This window comes from Maniola jurtina, chromosome Z (genome assembly GCF_905333055.1).
Source record: "Maniola jurtina chromosome Z, ilManJurt1.1, whole genome shotgun sequence".
Classification (NCBI taxonomy): Eukaryota; Metazoa; Arthropoda; class Insecta; order Lepidoptera; family Nymphalidae; genus Maniola; species Maniola jurtina.
Genome location: NC_060058.1, coordinates 1,519,892 through 1,539,207, shown reverse-complemented (window position 1 = coordinate 1,539,207; position 19,316 = coordinate 1,519,892). Strand labels below are relative to the sequence as shown.

Genomic DNA, 19,316 nt, shown 5'->3' with positions numbered 1-19,316 from the left:
TTTCCTCACGATGTTTTCCTTCACAGTTAAAGCAAGTGATACTTAATTGCTGAAAATGCGCATAACTCCGTAAAGTTAGAGGGAGCGTGCTAACCTACCACCTTCCGAGTAGGAGGCGGGCTAACCTAACCTAACCACTAGACCAGGGGCCGGCAAGTAATTTTAAGTGGGTTCCGGATACTGTTGAAAAATTTTATCGAGGTCCAGAAAAAAAAGTCATAGATACTGCTTATTCGTTTTTATTTATGCCACATTAAAAGGTAAGTCTTTGCAACAACATTGTAGCCAATTCAGTTTATTCAGCAACAGCAACTTCATAAGACGATTTAAAGAAATGAGGCAGCTCTCCCATTTTTGCAAATTTTTAGAATCTTACAGCGAATTTCTAAGATCGGTTAAGATCGATCATACAGCGGTCCAAGGTCCAACCGTCCGCGGTCTGCAGGTTGCCAACCACTGCACTAGACTATCACGGCTCACTTACATATTCTACTGGATTTAGCAGAAATTTTATTTATTTCAGCCATCCCTAGTTGACAACCTTCTCGGTGGAGACACAGTCAACTATGACAGCCAAGTCCGCAACAACGTGCCACTCAGCGCAGCGGGCGCCGAGGGGTCCCCTCCTCCAGAGATCAACAACCTCCCATCAGCGAGCCCGCCGCCAACCTCACCCCCGCTCCCTTCCCTTGGCCTCGATGGCAACGGGGAAGCGGCTATGGCAGTTATCATGAGCCTCTTAGAAGCCGACGCCGGTTTAGGAGGACCAGTCAGTTTCTCGGGATTACCGTGGCCCCTACCCTGAGCTCTGTGTTATACATATACAAATATTTGAATTACATTTAAGTGAAGTTGTAAACACACTCAGTTTGGCTTCAGGATTAGAAATGCTACTTAAAACTTAAAGTCACCATAAATATTTAATGGATTTTATTGTTACAATAGTGAGTGATTTCCATTTTAATTGTGGAATGTACCGGCTATACTCACGTATTAATTAGGCTCTGTAAGCCCAAGGAGTTTCGAACCCATCCCGGGTCCTGTTTCATAGGGACCCAGCTCGCTGCGAAACTACTTGGGCTTACATCGACTAAATACGTGAGTAAAGCCGGTACATTGTATATTTAATTGATGTTAGTTATAAGTCTGCAGCCCAGCTGGGAGTGGGTGCGTCCAGCGGGCGCGTTGCCATACCCTCCGACCCGCTCCGATGCGTCCGCGCGTCTTCCTTCCAATTTCTTGTAAATAATGAGGGTTTGTTCTCCACGCTGGCCGGCCCCGTAGGATGCACCCGCTCCCACCTGGGCCGCGGACTAAGTCATTTTAAATGATCAGTTTGGCTAGCCCGTTTCCTTCATAGATTGTATTCAGTCTTATCATCATTTAAGGTGCATTTCCAATGAAGCAGAGCTGTCCAGGGGCATGTGTTTTCAACTAATCAGATTTTAGAGTAACGTGATAAATCAAATTGCCATAGTTTACATATAGTAGACACATGGTGTTGCAATCTGTAATGTCACAAAAGACGTAAGCTAGCCGAGCAGTATTTGGGCCGGCTTACAACTAACCAATACACGACAGGTCGAGATGGCAATCGGGGAAGAGACCCCGCACAGCCGCACGTCACCCGTACTCCCGCAGCGACGAAGGCTGTGTGTGATTGCCATCTCGACCTTTCGCCTACTATACATGAAAATTGTGCTGGTAACTAATTTTAATTTGGGCACCATTACTTCATACTTTGTGCCGCCTTCATAATTTGTAATTTTTGTCCGACTGCGGCGAAGCCCAAAAGAGGGTTGCGTGTTTGACCTGTAAGTATGTATGTCCGCCCGTAATTAATCATCGGCTCAACCGATTTTGATAAATGATACGTTATTAGATTCGTATCTATGACGCGAGAGTCTCTGAGTCAATAAAATTCTTAAAGAATCAAAATGGCGGATTTTATGTGCTTTAATGTGCGGGCTGGAAAAGATACAGTGCAAACAGTTGTAAATTTTTAAATTACTTGTTATTTTATTTAGAGAGATTTATTTAAGGTACCATTTTCGATTACCGCGACTAAAAGTATTTTGATTAATTCTATTATATTCTTGTTGTATATGTTATAGTTTTATTTTTAGTTATTTTGTTAAAATATTTTTATTTTTAGTTAGTTTGTAGTCACCATTTACATTAACAATATAATAATAAATAATTATTATAGGAGAAATACCATAGTCATTAAAACTATTGCCAAGGAAATATAGCACTCTTTTTATGGTTTTAATTATTTTAACCAATAATTATTTTCAATCAAATGTATTATACCTTCATTAAGTTTTAAAATTTTGTAATATTTTTTTTTCAATTGTTAAATAATGTTTTGAAACAATAATTTTGACGTTTTGATAGCTTTTGGTTTTGTGGCTTTTGTATCGGAAATCTGTCAAATGTCTTTATTTGACAATTGAAAAATTATATAAATATTAAACATAATTTGCTGTCATTGGTTGATTTATTTCCAATTTTTTGTACTATTCCTTATCTACACAAAATAACTACTCACTTAAAAAAAGAATTTTGTAACTTTTGTAAATTAATAATAATTACTAACCACTCACCACAACATACCTACAACAGGTAAATCTTACACATACAAAACACAATTAATATATACCTATACCTACTAACTAAATTAACATAAGTTTTGGGTAAGGTCTGACGAAATCACAAACACAATCTTTATGATAAATTATTACACTTTTATTTCATATTTAAATTTATTAACTTTTACATTTGTGTCAAATAAATGTTGTTCCTCTTACGTTAGTATATTTTCGAATTATTGGAATGTCCTCTCAAACCAACACAAAAAACATTCAGGTTCAATGTGTAGAGGTTATCCGAGAGTTTTAATCTAAAAAAACTAATGCCAAAATAAATAATTTAATTAGAGCGTGATTGCTATCACAACATCTAATTATCCAGTTCACAATACAAAAACCGAAAATATGCGATATCGCTCCGAATCTCAGAAGGAGACTGAACTACAACCTTCGAAACACCCGTATTTATGCAAGTTCAATCTTGTTGGCCTCCTAGCAACAGATTGTATGACATCGAATGAGCAAAATATCGATCTTATCAAACTACCTTCATCAGCTAAATTAATAATTTTATATTATTTTTGACAACTCAAATCAACTTTTTAAAAATAACCTTACAGTTCGGCCGTCCTGAATTTAACACGTCCTCGTGTTTCTAATCAATCTTGTCATGTCAGTCGCGGGCTTCCTTGCCCTAAGTCAAATCCAAATCATGGGCTATCCTGCCCTCCGTCAAATCATTAAAACCTACCCTTGAACTGCCGAACTCTCAGTTTTAATATCAAGTCAACAATAAATCCAAACGACTAACTTCTCATTCGATGTATACAAAATCTGAACCACTTATTGCAAGTTACTTTCCACTTCACAAAAGACTAAATTCTTAAAAAAAAACTAAAAATTTTAATCACCAAATCAAACTCAATTAAAATTTTAATCAAATGTGGGTTGTTTACAAAAAGATACCAAAGCGAAATTAAGACAACGTGAGACACATCCCGCTTCTGAATTATTGGCGTCACTCAGAAAAACAGGTATTATTTAAATATTTTTATCGAATTATAACTCACAAGCCAATATTTTACAGGAACACTCAATAGAGATTTGGGGATGAGCATGTAAAACTAATTACTAAAAACTACTTTAAAGGGTTTCAAGTATCTCAAAATAAATTGTTAAAAGTTCTGTTCCAACTAGACTCTCCTCCCCACTAAAGAATTATATAAGAAAACTGATGAACTATATTATATAAGTCAATTATACAAATTCAAAATATGTCTATTTGTTAGGAAAATATCAATTAATAAAAATAATAAAATAATAAATTGTTAATAAAATAGGAAATCGAGGACGATGAAGTTATCCCACTTCTGACCTTTTGGGTAAGGTCTGACGAAATCACAAACACAATCTTTATGATAAATTATTACACTTTTATTTCATATTTAAATTTATTAACTTTTACATTTGTGTCAAATAAATGTTGTTCCTCTTACGTTAGTATATTTTCGAATTATTGGAATGTCCTCTCAAACCAACACAAAAAACATTCAGGTTCAATGTGTAGAGGTTATCCGAGAGTTTTAATCTAAAAAAACTAATGCCAAAATAAATAATTTAATTAGAGCGTGATTGCTATCACAACATCTAATTATCCAGTTCACAATACAAAAACCGAAAATATGCGATATCGCTCCGAATCTCAGAAGGAGACTGAACTACAACCTTCGAAACACCCGTATTTATGCAAGTTCAATCTTGTTGGCCTCCTAGCAACAGATTGTATGACATCGAATGAGCAAAATATCGATCTTATCAAACTACCTTCATCAGCTAAATTAATAATTTTATATTATTTTTGACAACTCAAATCAACTTTTTAAAAATAACCTTACATAAGGTTAAGCGAAAAATTATACAAATAAACAATTGTAGATACAAGTTAATAAATATAGTGAAACCCTATAACACCTGTTTAAAATAAGCATTTGTATTTCTAATAAAATGAGAGCATCACACTATTTGTGGAATCAATTTTCCACTCAAAGATAGCTTTTGTAAAGGTGCTTTTCGTACAGAAATGTAATAGTTATTACTTATTTAGATATATAACAAGTGCGCGAATTAGAAAATTAAAGTCGAGGCACAAAAGATACGTTGTATTACATTTAAAATCCCTTGAAATATTTACTCAAAGTTACACGAGCTCATGGGTTTACGTATAAATGTTTAAACTCACTCGTATAACTTTAAAACAGGATATTTTTACAGAAATATTATGGCTAACCACACAGGCAGACTGTACAAAGATGAAGAAAAACTAATGTTTTTAGAATGTGTCTAGAAAATTTTATTGAGTTTGATTTAATGTTCTGATAAGGAACTACGTTTGTATGGAGAATGCTGAATTAAGAAAATTAAGAGAAGTTTTCCTAAAACTTTTCTTATTCTTCTCAATGAGCGCGCGTCTTACACTTATTAGTTGTGAATCTGCTTAGTTGTGAATCTGGTGACTTTAGAATCTACGAAGTTTACCAGATTCTTAATTCACATCAGCCTTACTCACTAATTCAATAATAACTAAAAATCATTTGCGCCACGACTATAATTTTCTAAATTGGCTTAAACTAATTTAAAAATTAGCAACATAAATAACCATCAAACACTAGAAAACAATTTTGAAAAAAAGTATGTTCTCATTTGAAATTTTGTGGGACCACTTTAAAAGAAAACAAAAATAACATTTGTTAAATAATTTGTAAAGAAAAGGATTATGTAAAAACCCTTAGAAATAATGAATAAGTATATCCAACAAAAAATATTAAATCATAAAGATGGTGGGTAAAATTTTATCTAAATTTCTTTTCGCTGCGCGCGCTTTGGTTGACGCACATATTAGTGAGATTTTTTGGGAATTTCCACAACAAATAGTTATTATCTGGGAAATATTGTGATTATTAACCGTATTGGTGCTGGTAATTTGTAAGATATGTGCTAATAAGCCTGCAAAATAAACAAGACGCACCCAGTGAACCTCCCTGGAGTTTCAACTGCATCCCACAAACGTCAAGAAAATAATGGACCAGTTCCTTCCTCCCCCAAAAGCTACACAGTGGATGTTCATTGTTCACGTAGTATTTCCAAATAAAAGATAGTTTCGTGTTTTAGGTGGTTTTATGTTCAATTTATTTTATATACTATTTTTTTAATAATAAAATTAATTTATCCAAGACACAGTTCATACTAATTTTTCGTGAAAAATATAGTCATGTTATGTATTTGTATTGTTGATTTATTACATTTTTTGCCTAGTTTATTTTTATTATAATAAAGTGTTTCAAGTACATATTGTTTCATTTTCTTCGCTCCGTAAGACGCTCCGCTGGTGACTGACATTTTTATCGGTAAAATGTAGAACATAACCCTTAATCAAATAGAAAACTAAAACAGAGACCGGTTCTTAGGTGAGATTTGCAAGATTTCAAATTTTATGAAAAAAACAAGGGAAAATTGTGGGAAAGAGGGTTTTGCAGTGGGAAATAATTTCCCATTATTCGTAATGACAACAAATTATCATATATTATATATATATATTGTTCATTATAGGTTACGATTTTTTCAAGAACTTTACTACTTTTCATATACTAGTTCCTCACCCTGCTTTACTTTTCATTTTAGGAATGTAAAATAAAAAAAAAACATGTAACATGCTATTCAAAATTTTATTTATTATTTAATTGAAAACAAAATATTTTAGGATCCTCGAATGTCATTTTTAGGGTTCCATACCTCAAAGGGAAGAACGGAACCCTTAAAGGATCACTTTGTTGTCCACAATTTCGTCATTGACATTATCTTCGATACCCATCATCTGTTCGTCTCATCTCTATTAAATTACTTTCTGGTCCATTAATAACTTTCTACTGGAGAAACAATACAAGTGTCATAGCACGGATCATCATCTGAATCACAGCCCGACGATATCTTCTTCTTCTTCTCTCTGGGCTGGTTTCCGCACTTAAACATTGCCCGACGATATATTCGCTGATTTCTTTATCGGTTAGAGGTCGTTTTCGATTTCAATTCATGATGCTGATGCTGTAAATTAAAACAGAATGATCAGTTAGTTTGATCACAAATCCATATATTATTGTAAACTGAGCAGACAACAGATTTTATTTTTAACCCCCGACCCAAAAAGAGGGGTGTTATAAGTTTGACGTGTGTATCTGTGTATCTGTCTGTGGCATCGTAGCGCCTAAACGAATGAACCGATTTTAATTTAGATTTTTTGTTTGAAAGGTGGCTTGATCGAGAGTGTTCTTAGCTATCATCCAAGAAAATCGGTTGAGCCGTTTGAAAGTTATCAGCTTTTTTCTAGTTACTGTAACCTTCATTTGTCGGGGGTGTTATAAATTTTTAATTTACACTTGTTATATATACATAAAATAAGATTCAGAACTTACAGGAACAAACAATGGGAAAGAATTTCCCACTTTCAACCAAAAAAAACTACCAAATTGTATTGCTTTCTAGCTGTTTTTTTATGTAATATGTTAGGAAAATAAGTCTAGTTTACCAAACTTTTGAGTAAAAGCACTTACCAAATTTTTTTTATCACAAAATCACATTAATACTTGGAAAAGCCGTTATTCGTTAATTAATAATTTCAACCAAAAAATGACAGACTGGTTTTGACATTGCCGCAGGCCAATGTTTTTTGATTAATTGGAATAAGTATTGCCAGTTATCAAAAAAAATGTTTATCTAATTTTTATTTCCTATAACATTGCTCACAGTTGGCGTTGCCGTTATAAAAATACTAAAAGTTATTGTTGCAAAGAGCAGATGGGAATATATTTCCCTTTGTTTTAATAAGGGATAACATATACATAAGGGTGTTTTTGGTGGTGGAACTGACTGGAAAGCGCTCTAAAGGGGTGCCGCGCGTGTGTCGGCGAGCGCCGGCACAGACGAAGTCCATACTTATATAGTTTCCCTGACTTGTACAAATATCTATAAACTTGACATTGGCTAATCTTTGTAAAGCCAGACGAGAGAGAAAAAAAATTTCTACGTTTTAGTTTACGTCAAGTGATTACATACTCTTTGGTTTACGTTTATTTTCATTTTCGTGCTGGTGGTGCTGTTACAGTGCTGTTTTGTGAAGTACTCTTTTTTTTTTTCTCTCTCGTCTGGCTTTTACAATGATTAGCCAATGTCAAGTTTGTAGTTATTTGTAACAAGTTAGCTAAATTATACAAGTATGGACCCCATCTGTCTGTGAAGTACTCTGTGAATTGAAGTAACTTGCAGAATGCAGAGAGCACTTACGTTATATCTTGTGAACAACTGAACAAAGAGATTAATTAAGTGTCCAATAAATATCATCGAAATCGCTGTCCCTGCTGCCCTTAAAGTAAACACGTAAGTAATTAACTATTTATGTAATAATTTAAGCAAACCTGCGGATATGCATATTATTACCTATGTATTTAACTATATTATATTAATAAAAATTATAGAAGTCCATAATGTATTATTGGGCCAAACAAAAGTTTTAATTTTTCTTATCCAAAATGTTATCAACTAAAATATTATATGTATGTTGCTTAGGGACATTTCTCTGAAATATTAGTTTTCTTTGTAAATTAAGTGTATAGGTATTATTGTTGTATTTAATATTGCTTTAATAGTTTTTTTACCTTGATAAGTGCAAGAGTAAAACTTATGTACAGTTGACCTAATCTATTTGCTGTAGACAGTCATGCCTACAGGGAATGGCGCAAAGAATACTGCATTTATTCTAACTGAAGTAGATGCAATTGATCATAGTCATTGATCACAGCTGGAGTCACGAGTCACATGGAGCAATTAGAGAGTGTAGAGGTTCATCCAAGAGACCTATCCTCTTGGATGAACCTCTACACTCTCTAATTGGCATATTATTGTAAATTGTACATTTGAAAAGAGCAACCGCCGAGTTTCTTGCTGGTTCTTCTCGGTAGGAACAGCATTCCGAACCAGTGGTAGATTATTATGACAATTCGAAAGCACTTGTAAAAGTTTACTTGAATAAAAATCATTTGAATTTGAATTTGAATTGCTCCATGTGACTCGTTTGATGTGGTTTCTAGTAAGTCTACCAAAGCTGCTCTTCTGGTGTTCTGGTATGATGCTGTGTAGAAACCAGAGGGTATGGGTATGGGTTAAATACAAACTGCCATACCACTTCCAGGTTAGTCCGATTCCATCTTAGTTGCATCATCACTTACCACCAGATGAGATTGTAGTCAAGACAAACTTGTATCCGAGTAAAAAAAATTGCAGCTTGTAGAAGAATAAAAGTAATTGATCTTTGCTAATTACTTTAATTCTTCTGCAAATCTCCTCTTTATGATTTGATCACACAGAGGAAATGCTGCGCTTGACTGCAATCACACCAAATAGTAGGTAATAATGCAGCCTAGTGTGGTCTACCTAGAAAATTCACTCTTCTTTTGAAACGCAGAAGAAAATCACTTTGTACAAATTGTGCGGAATTTCGACTATGTTGGAGTGTAGACCTTTGGTGATACCTCACAGTCCAATGAGAAAAACTAGGTCAAATAGCCGATATATAATTTGCCATGTACTTTATATTTAAATGTAGGATGGCGTGGACGAAGTATCAGAAGTTCCTGGCCTTGATGATGGTTTTCACTGGTTCCATCAACACCCTCAGTACAAAGTGGGCTGACAAGATGGAATCAAAAAATTCAGTTGGCGAAATAAGAACATTTACACATCCATTCCTACAGGTAAGAGTACTAACTGTCCTTCTTCATATTTGCTCTGCTTTGAATTCAGCGTGCCACAGGTTTGTGTATGTATTGCATAGTTACATATTGCAACATATTGGTTAAAAAAAGAGCAACTGCAGAGTTTCTTGCTGGCTTTTCACAGCAGAATTTGCTTTATGAACCAGTGGCAGATTCTTTGATTATATCATTAGTGACACTCATTTCATTTCTTCTTTAGAGCTTTGCTTCTTTGAGTCACTCCGACCATCTCTAGATCCATTGTGATTGCCATCTAGACAATTTTTCATTGAAACATGTTATATTTTGCAGGCATCAGCAATGTTCCTTGGCGAGATGCTATGTCTACTTACGTTCAAAATAGTATACTGGTTGAACCGAAATGAGGACAACCCACAGAATACTCTGATCCAAGGAAACCAGAACTTCAACCCTTTTATACTGATGCCAGCCGCTATGTTTGATTTGGTAAGCCTTCTTTTTTAGGGTTCCATACCCCAAAAGAAAAAAAGGAAGCCTTATAGGATCACTGTAAAGTCTGTTTTGTCTGTCAAGACCCGTCAAGGGAATCAAAACGTATAGGGTACTTCCCGTTGATCTAGAATCAGAAAATTTGGCAGGTAGCACCGTGTTACAGCACATGTAAAGGGCAAGCTCCGAAAACCGCGAATTTGTGATTACACCACAAAAATAATTTAAAAGTGCTATTTCTCGTATGATGGCATGGAACCCATCTTGTGACTCTTCACCAGTTTTTTTAAATCTTAGGGTTCTGCATAGTCTATAAATTGAAAATCTCACTTTGCCCTCAGGTGGCCACGTCGACAATGTACATAGGGCTTAACTTGACATATGCGAGCAGCTTCCAAATGTTCCGCGGGTCCGTCATAGTCTTCGTAGCATTGCTGTCTTCAGTTGTCCTCGGCAGGATAATCACCAAGAAGCAAGTGCTTGGAATTGGTAAGTTTTTTATAACTCTCTCTATAGTAGTATTCCTCATTACTGAACGTCGTGGACCCTTTCCATTAATCTTATAATGGTAGTTCTCTTGGGATAAATAATATGGTGGGTTCCCAGATCCCTCTGCATACAACTCGACTAAGAGAATGAGATTTCGACAGGTAAATTATCAGATGTTAGCAATGATAACCGGGACCGACGGTTTAACGTGCTTTCCGAGGCACAGTGACAACGAAAAGGCCAAATTCGGACCTCTGATGTCGGTCACCCTTCCAGTTACCGACTTGGGTCCATGTTGCTTAACAATCACAATCGATTACAAGCAATAGGGCCGAAAATTGTTTGTACTTGCTCTGTATGTGCTTTTAAGGTGCTATACCCAAAGGATGTCAATTGCCAATGGTATGCTCTTATTAAGTTTCCGCTGTCCTTTTGTCAGTCTGTGTATCAGCGGACTGTATCTCATGAACCGTAATAGAGAGTTAAAATTTTCACAAAATATATATATCTATTGCCACTGTAACAACAAATGATAAAAAACCGGCCAAGTGGGGTCAGACTCGTGCACTGAGGGTTCCGTACTTAGGTATTTTTTCCAACATTTTGCACGATAAATCAAGAATTATTATGCATAAAAATAAATAAAAATCTGTTTTAGAATGTACAGGTAAATCCCTTTCATATGATACCCCACTTGGTATGGTTATCTTACTTTGAAAATTGAAACATATTTTAATTTTTTTTGAATGATGTGACTACAAATTTACGGTTTTCAAATTTATTCCTGTACTTGTGCTGTAATACCTACCTACCTACCTACCAAATTTCATGATTCTAGGTCAACGGGAAGTACCCTATAGGTTTCTTGACAGACAGACAGACAACAAAGTGATCCTATAAGGGTTCCGTTTTTCCTTTTGAGGTACGGAACCCTAAAAATTGAAAAATGTCCGCCACGAAAAAAAATAAAAGTTGTGTTATTTCTTGTACAATGGTATGGAACCCTTTGTGTGCGAATACGACTTGCACTTGACCGATTTTTGTACTCTTTGGACTTTGAATTAGATTTTTGCGCTGGGGAGGGCGTCAACTACAACTTTCAAACGGCCGAACCGATTTTTTTGGATTATAGCTAATAACACTCTCGATCAAGCCACCTTTCAAACAAAAAAAACTAAATTAAAATCGGTTCATTAGTTAGTTTAGGAGCTACGATGCCACAGACAGATACACAGATACACACGTCAAACTTATAACACCCCTCTTTTTGGGTCGGGGGTTAAAAATATGATAATATTCATGTTATGATAATAAGTTCCAAGAGTATATTTTATGAGTCATCTCTGACAAGGGGACATGTTTTGCATATTGGGAAAGTGTCGTGTAAACATATCAATTCTCAGTACACACTACAGTAAAGTACAATCTATGTGTTGGCAGAAGCATGGCAATTTTATTAAACCACTAGAGGATGCCCGCGACTTCGTCCGCATGGATTTACGTTTTTTAAGATCCTGTGTGGCCTATGTCAATTACAGGGACGCAAGCTACCTCGGTACCAAATTTCATACAAATCAGTTTAGCGGATGGGTTTTTGGGAATCCCGTGGGAACTCTTTGAAAAAGTAGCCTATGTCCGTCCCCGGGATATAAGCTAACCCTCTACCGAATTCCGTCAAAATCGGTTAAACTGTTGGGCCGTGAAAAGGTAGCAGACAGACAGATAGACACACTTTCGCATTTATAATATTAGTATGGATTATTAATAAATCCACTGGTGGAAGGGCTATGTCGATTTTACTCTTAATGTACGCTTCCATCATAGATTAAATCATGATCACGTCATATTTTTAGTCAGGCGAGATTGCAGTCAAGTGTTAACTATTGCTATCGAATAAAATACAAGTGTAAATTAAAAATTTATGACACCCCCGACAAGTTAGGGTTACAGTAACTAGAAAACAGCTGATAACTATCAAACGGCTGAACCGATTTTCTTGGATTATAGCTAAGAACACTCTCGATCAGCTTACCTTTCAAACAAAAAAACTAAATTAAAATCGGTTCATTAGTTTAGGAGCTACGATGCCACAGACAGATACACAGATCCACAGATACACACGTCAAGCTTATAACACCCCTCTTTTTGGGTCGGGGGTTAAAAAATATATTGAGATCGGGGTATGAGGCGGGGGGACGGTCCGCACACCCGCACTATCCCGCATCAGCTTAGATTGCCATTTCGACCTGTCGCGAACTATACGTACTTACGTGGTATTTGGCATAACAATAATAATTAATATAATCGCATGTTGTCATGACACACAGTTCTAATAAGTTGGATAGCTCTGGTTTCATTAGGTATACCTAAATGTATGCATATGTTCCCAGACTGACGCGATCGTGTTTTATTACCTAAGTGTTATAACTTGCAGAAGTTAGCTTGCACAGTTTAAGTTGATCATGTGATCAATTTGAATAGCTGAAAATATATCGACCTACTGAAATTTTTTATAATATATACATTATACCTACTTGTCTTAAACATGTTTATTTTATGAAAAAAATTAAAGATTAATACAATTCAAGAAAAGTTTACTTATCGAAAGCAACTTTATGATTATTGACTAGCTGATACCCGCGATTGTATGCGTGGATATAGGTTTTTAAAACCCCATGGGTACGGATGGCTCGTCGAGGCTTCGACGTCATTCGCAGGCGTCAAATGTTAGTACATTTGACGTAAGTAGCCCGAAAGTAGCCCTATTTTTCTTTGATTTTACGTCAATATAGCCTAATATTTGACATATCGTCGGTTCAGGTACAAACCGAGAATTTCTCACTCTAGTTCATTCTGGCGATGCCATCGAGGCAGGTTGAGCCGTCACATTGTACCTAAAGTGTTTGATATACGAATTACAATGTATTTGCTTACTTGTGATAAGTAACAATACATATGGGTCTCACTCGGTGTCAGCTAATAAATCTACACGTGTATTGGATACATATCGATGAAAGTATGCGATACCTAGTTGAAACAATTTATTTTAATAACTATATGTAGGTACCAATGATATCCATACTTAAGAGGGGTCTCTCCGTCACTCGCTTCATACAAACGTAGTTCCAATTTCATTTGAATATTAAGCAACCAAAGTCCATGAAATTTTGCAGACATATTCTAGAAACTAATATCTATGTCTGTGGTTTTCCAGATTTCTGTTAAAATATTCGGTTTCAAAGTTACGCGGTCTTAAAAGTTTACATACAAATCTTTGAGCCCCTGTAATTTTAAAACTACATATTTTTAGAAAAATCTAAAACACCACGAACACAGATATTAGTTTCTAAAATATGTCTGCAAAATTTCATGGACTTTGGTTGCTTAATATTCAAATGAAATTGGAACTACGATTGTATGAAACGAGTAATGGAGAGAGCCCTGTTAATAATATTATAGATTATAATATTACTAGGGGATGCCCGCGGCTTCGCCCGCGTAGATTTCGATTTTTTTAAACCCCGAAGAAACTTTGATTTTCCGGGATAAAAGTAGCCTATGTCCTTCCCCGGGATGTATCCCGAGTCCGTATCAAATTTCATTAAAATCGGTCCAGTGGTTGGGCCGTGAAAACGTAGCAGACAGACAGACAGACACTTTCGCATTTATAATATTAGTATGGATTAGGTCCTCAGCTATGTCTTTGCAAAAAACACGTCAATCCGTAGCTCTGTTGCGGAGTTATTGAACGATAAATGTGTGAAAGATAGCGTGCTATCCCGCGGGAACTGTTTCTTTTTTCGGAAAAAAGTAGCATATGTCACTTGTTAGGTCTTCAATTATGTCTATACAAAAAATGCCGTCAATCCGTAGCTCTGTTGCGGCGTTATTGAACGACAAATGCGTGAAAGATAGCGTGCTATCCCGCAGGAACTGTTTGTTTTTCCGGGATAAAAAGTAGCCTATGTTCTTCCCCGGAAAATATCCTAAGTTGGTACCAAATTTCATTAAAATCGGTTCAGCGGTTGAGCCGTGAAAGTGTAGCAGACAGACAGACAGACAGACACACTTTCGCATTTATAATATTAGTATGGATTAAACTATGGCCCCGGCCCGGTTTCAGAAATTAGCTCTAGTATCGATTAATTTGTGAGTTATAGTTGATACTAGAGCTAATTTTCTAAACTGGACCCTTGCAAGTAAAGATTTTTATATAAACCTGTGTGAATGATACTGCCATCGGCGCAATTAAAGCCTACGTTGTCGTATTAGTTTATAAATTGCGAAAAACCAAATTAAATTTGAATTTCGCGGGCAGGGCCGTCGCATCCACCTTAATGAGTTTCAATCCGGAAATTTTGGTATTTGGTGTAGAGTGTTGACCCGAAACCAAGTATGGAATTAAAAATTCAACTAAATAATTTTTCAGGGCGGCTCCCATACATGAAAAAGGAGCCGTAAAAAATATTTTTTTTCTTACCTTTTCATTGAGTATGGGGTCTCATTATAATCTTATAATTTCCAGTGAACGTGATACTTGGTCTCGCTATAGTTGGCATCACGGACGCCATCTATCAATCGGACGAGGGAAAAGGCAGAAACAGCCTGATCACGGGGGACCTACTCATCATACTCGCTCAGGTCATCACAGCGTGCCAGATGGTCTATGAAGAGAAATACGTCTCAGGTAGGCATATAACAGACGAGGAGAAAGGCAGAAACAGTCTGATCGTGATTACATCTGATTGGCCAACACTCTCACTATTGGCTGAAATGCATGGTTGGGGCAAGAATACCATAAGTTCAGCCAATAAAAACAATGATGATTGTAGTAGTAATAGATGGAGCTTTGCAGTAATCGACCAGCTGTAGGTATATTCCTGTTAGTGTCCACTGTCCAGGGACATCCCATCACTGCACCACCACATCTGATTGGCCAATAATTTCTCAGTATTGGCTTTTCACTGTTGGAGCAAGAATACTATAAATTCAGCCAATAGTAGCAATAATGCTAATCAGCGCTGTATGCTCTTGTGTATCAAGGCATACAGCACTATGCTGAGCTGGAATCTTTTTTGTTGTGCTAGATATGCCACAGATTGTATCAGCGCTTCTTCTGCTTGAGTCATGTTTTTTTTCTTTAATGCTTTAATGCACAAGCGCCGGAATAACCAACTCTTATGTACATGTAATGTGTAGCTTAATTTGAGAAATAAACGTTTTTCTTTCTCTCTTTCAATGGATATCGTAGCAATGATTCATATAGGTTTTCCACAATGCATTCTCTGTTACTCTTGTTTGTGTCCAGGGTTGAACATCCCGGCGCTGCAGGCGGTGGGATGGGAGGGAGTGTTTGGGTTCAGCGTGCTCTCGATGCTGCTAGTGGTGTTCTACTGGATCCCCGCGCCTGAGCACTTCGACCAGAACCCACGCGGCACTGTGGAGGACTTCATCGACGGCCTGGTGCAGATCGGTGAGTTTGATCCCTGTATTTGAAGCGAAATTTCTTGCTTCAGAGCTTGAATCACTACTATATCACTACCACAGTTAGGAAACTTGTAACAAAAGGTCGAGGGTTCACCTACACTGGCAGGCGTCAAATGTTACCTACATTTGACGCTAGGTAGGCTATGAAACGACTAGGTCTGGCGGCAGTGGGACCTTGGATCATTAGGTATGTGGCGTGCGCGACGGCAGCGTGTCAGAGGGCTTTAATTAACATTATAATATTTATAAATCCTTCATTTCACGTCACCTCTAGTGTTAAAATACCTATTATTTGTCAGGCGTTCGATTGAGGATTCAGCCGAGAGCTCACTCACTAGTTCTATAGTGCCCGGTAAACAACTTGAGCATCGACGCGAATGGCGGGTGCATGCGATTGGTTGATACGTCGACTTTCGCTTCCCGGATTCGCTAACTTTCTCCCACTACGCCGCTTCAGGTCCAAGTTGTTTGTCGGCCACTATATCTGACTTATGTTATTCGTATTTTTACCCGACTACGGCTAAGACAAAAGGAAGGGTTATGATTTTAGCAGTCTATGTTTATGACATAGACTGCTAAACACACATACACACATACATACGTATATACGTATGTCTGTGTGTATGTTTGTATGCAGATTCAGTGCGTTCCACCGAGATGAGTTTTGATTAATGAGGTGTCAATAGATTCGTTGTAAAGGTCTAGGTGACATAGGATATATGTACTTTATACGAAAAAAAATTACCTAACGGATGTAACATCAAAAAAGCCAAAAACTTTTTTTGCTATTGTATCGAGGGGGGGTGTCAAATGAAAGAGGAAATAATTCTGAGTTCATGAATATAGATATACTATAACATTAAAATATACCAAGCGACAGAAAAACAATTTTAGTGTAATATTTCAGCGTTTATTTAGACGATCGTAGTCGGGTTTTAGTTTTCAACTTTATATGTTATGTGTTTCAGGTAACAACTCGCTGTTGTTGCTGGCCATCCTGGGGACGATAGTGTCCATCGCGTTTTTCAACTTCGCGGGTATTAGCGTCACCAAAGAGATGTCCGCCACCACCAGAATGGTTCTGGATTCAGTCAGGTACGAATACAAAAAATCCTGAGGTCCATTTGTAGTTTGTAGGCTGAAAAAGACAAAACCGAGACGGACTCGCACACATAGTTCCATACCTACCATCGTAAAAAGTAACACTTTTTCATTTTTTTATAACAAAAAGCACAAATTCACTGTTTTTGAATTTTTCCCTTTAATTCTGCTATAACCAACTTACCTACCAAATTTCATGATTCTAGGTCAATGGGAAGTAGTAGATGGTTTCTTGATAGACAGACAGACAACAAAGTGATCCCATAAGGTTTCCTTTTTTCTTTTTGAGGTACAAGTAAGTATTCCTATAAGTCACTTCAAGATCACTTCATGGTCTGTCTGTCAATTCGGAGGAATCAACACTATAGGACAGGAATATTAAACCAATAGGTATTCCCGTTGACCTAGAATCATGAAAATCGGCCTGTAGCAATGTCAATACAAGTAAAGGCAACAATCCGAAAATCGTGAATTTGTGTTTACTTTACAACAGAAATTAAAGATTTGTGTTCCCGACCACATAATTAGTTTACTAAAGCACATTATAGATGGTGCTGTCCGTTATTAACTTCCAATTTTGTACAGCTATCGGAGTGATGAATTTTTTTTTACTGGTTTAAAATTCCGTGTGAATGATAAAAACGTTTATTTTCAGTCATTTTGTTACATTTTATCTCTTGTAACATTAAGAAAGAATTTCACGGAATTAAAAATCTATAGATTATAAGAAGGGGTTTTCGGAAATTCCAGCCCTAGGGTTAAATAGATCAGGGTTGAGATGAGATAGATATATAGATAAAAACTTTAACATGAAATAATCAAGACAAAACAAAGGAAATAGAAAAGACTACATGCAATTTTGTACGTAAAGGCGGCCTTATTGCTCAGAGCCATCTCCACTAGGCGATCTTTGGTGAAAGGAGAAACTAGGTGTGTTGGGTGGTACTTACACGCAATACACAGAATCTTATTTAGTAGTATTATATATTGTGTATGTGATGAGATGAGATGATGATGATGCGTTTTTAATTTCAGGACGATAGTGATATGGTCTGTGTCGATCGCAGTGGCATGGCAAGCCTTCCATTGGCAACACCTGGTGGGCTTCGCGGTGCTGATATTCGGTCTTTGCGCTTACAACGGTCTGCTTCCACCACTGATCTGCTGCAAAAGGCAACCTGATGAGGACGAACGACGGATCGTCATCAATGAACCGGAGAGCAATGAGGACGCTACGTCAGTAGCAGTAGTAGCACCGTAGACAGAATCCTAAGTTAAACATATGATAAGGCAACCCGGCGACAAACAACAGATCGTTACTTCTGAACCGGAGGGATTTGAGAACGCTACGTCAGCAGCAGTAGTTCCTAGTGGTACTTTAAGGTCGTAGCCGACTTACACGCCACCCAACCAAAGTATAAGCATTCAAATATGAACTTAACATCGTGCTCTGGAGATGCACTTAACAGTAACAACACAAAATACCAGACAGCGCGCGGTAAGCGGGCTTGCCGAAATCTTGCCACTTAATAGTTGACGTCTTGCGTACTGCACACTTGAAGACAGCGGTCCGCTCGCTGTGAGCACGACGTCTGCTCGCTTGAAGCGTGCTAAGCTTCAGCGTACTTGCAAGGGTGGAGAGAGGCCGGCCACCGCCACCCGCCCGTCTACTAGAGGGCGGGGGCAACGAATTGTCTGCCAGCTGTACAGATAATGTGTAGGAGCTGTGTAGCAGCGGTGTCGCGTAAGTGGGCTACGACCTTTACACAGAATCCTGAGTAACGTTACAGAATAAGGCAACCCGGCGACGAACAACGGATCGTTACTAATGAATTCGATAGCATTAGTAATAGTACTTTACACAGAATCCTAGATAAAATTGTAGGGTAAAGAAAGACGGTTACCGTTACTAAAATTTTGAGGTGCCGTAGACCTAATTTACCGGTCGATTCACTAGGTGAATCAAGCACACTATTTTGTAGACTTCACCTAATGCAGCTTTTTTTTACTCTGATACAAGTTAGCCCTTGAATGCGATCTCAGCTGATGGTAAGTGATGCTGCAGTCTAAGTTGGAAGCGGGCTAACCTGGAAGCAGCTAGGTGAATCAAGTATACTTAGAATTTACTTAGACGCTTCTAAGGTTTTCGTTTGGAGTCAGTTAGTTTGAGCAGTTGATCGATTAGCAACGTCCACGAAGCATTCGAGAAGACGCCAACTTTCAAGCGGTTGATGACTGCTTCAAGCTGCTCGCTCATGACTGTTCTTAACGTGCATTTACATGTTCCACTCGCTGGAAAGTCATTAACATGTCGCAGATAATCTTGTCTCTGTGCAGTTTCGGGACGTTAACAAATAGCTCGCTTGCCTGTGTAAGA

General features: G+C 37.2%; 2 protein-coding genes across 7 annotated transcripts in view; both read left to right on the top strand.

The window, feature by feature from the left end:
• The window catches only part of LOC123880498 (protein cycle), a 76,746-nt gene extending 74,775 nt beyond the window's left edge, over positions 1–1,971 (top strand). For all 5 annotated transcript variants that reach the window (XM_045928646.1, XM_045928648.1, XM_045928647.1 and 2 more), the window contains one exon: positions 524–1,971. In XM_045928646.1, coding sequence (XP_045784602.1) covers positions 524–805 — 282 coding nt within the window. In that variant the 3' untranslated portion in view covers positions 806–1,971. The remainder of the gene's footprint in view (positions 1–523) is intronic.
• Positions 1,102–18,963, top strand: LOC123880501 (solute carrier family 35 member F6-like). 2 transcript variants are annotated; one of them, XM_045928654.1, is made up of 8 exons: positions 1,102–1,161; positions 9,206–9,391; positions 9,704–9,859; positions 10,204–10,351; positions 14,877–15,038; positions 15,660–15,824; positions 16,807–16,933; positions 17,975–18,963. In XM_045928654.1, exons 2-8 carry the CDS (start codon positions 9,221–9,223, stop codon positions 18,198–18,200), a joined length of 1,155 nt encoding a protein of 384 aa, XP_045784610.1. In that variant the 5' UTR covers positions 1,102–1,161; positions 9,206–9,220; the 3' UTR covers positions 18,201–18,963. The 2 variants fall into 2 exon arrangements, with proteins under 2 accessions (XP_045784610.1, XP_045784611.1); XM_045928655.1 differs by lacking the exon at positions 1,102–1,161 and adding an exon at positions 7,880–8,018 and having other exon boundaries at positions 9,244–9,391.
• Positions 18,964–19,316: the final 353 nt, after the last annotated feature.

Excerpts from the sequence above, each read along its gene's own strand:
- LOC123880501 (XM_045928654.1), top strand. The coding sequence starts at position 9,221 with ATGTACTTTATATTTAAATGTAGGATGGCGTGGACGAAGTATCAGAAG. Across the intron at positions 9,860-10,203 it reads CAGCCGCTATGTTTGATTTG|GTGGCCACGTCGACAATGTA; the intron begins GTAAGCCTTCTT and ends CTTTGCCCTCAG. Across the intron at positions 10,352-14,876 it reads GAAGCAAGTGCTTGGAATTG|TGAACGTGATACTTGGTCTC; the intron begins GTAAGTTTTTTA and ends TATAATTTCCAG.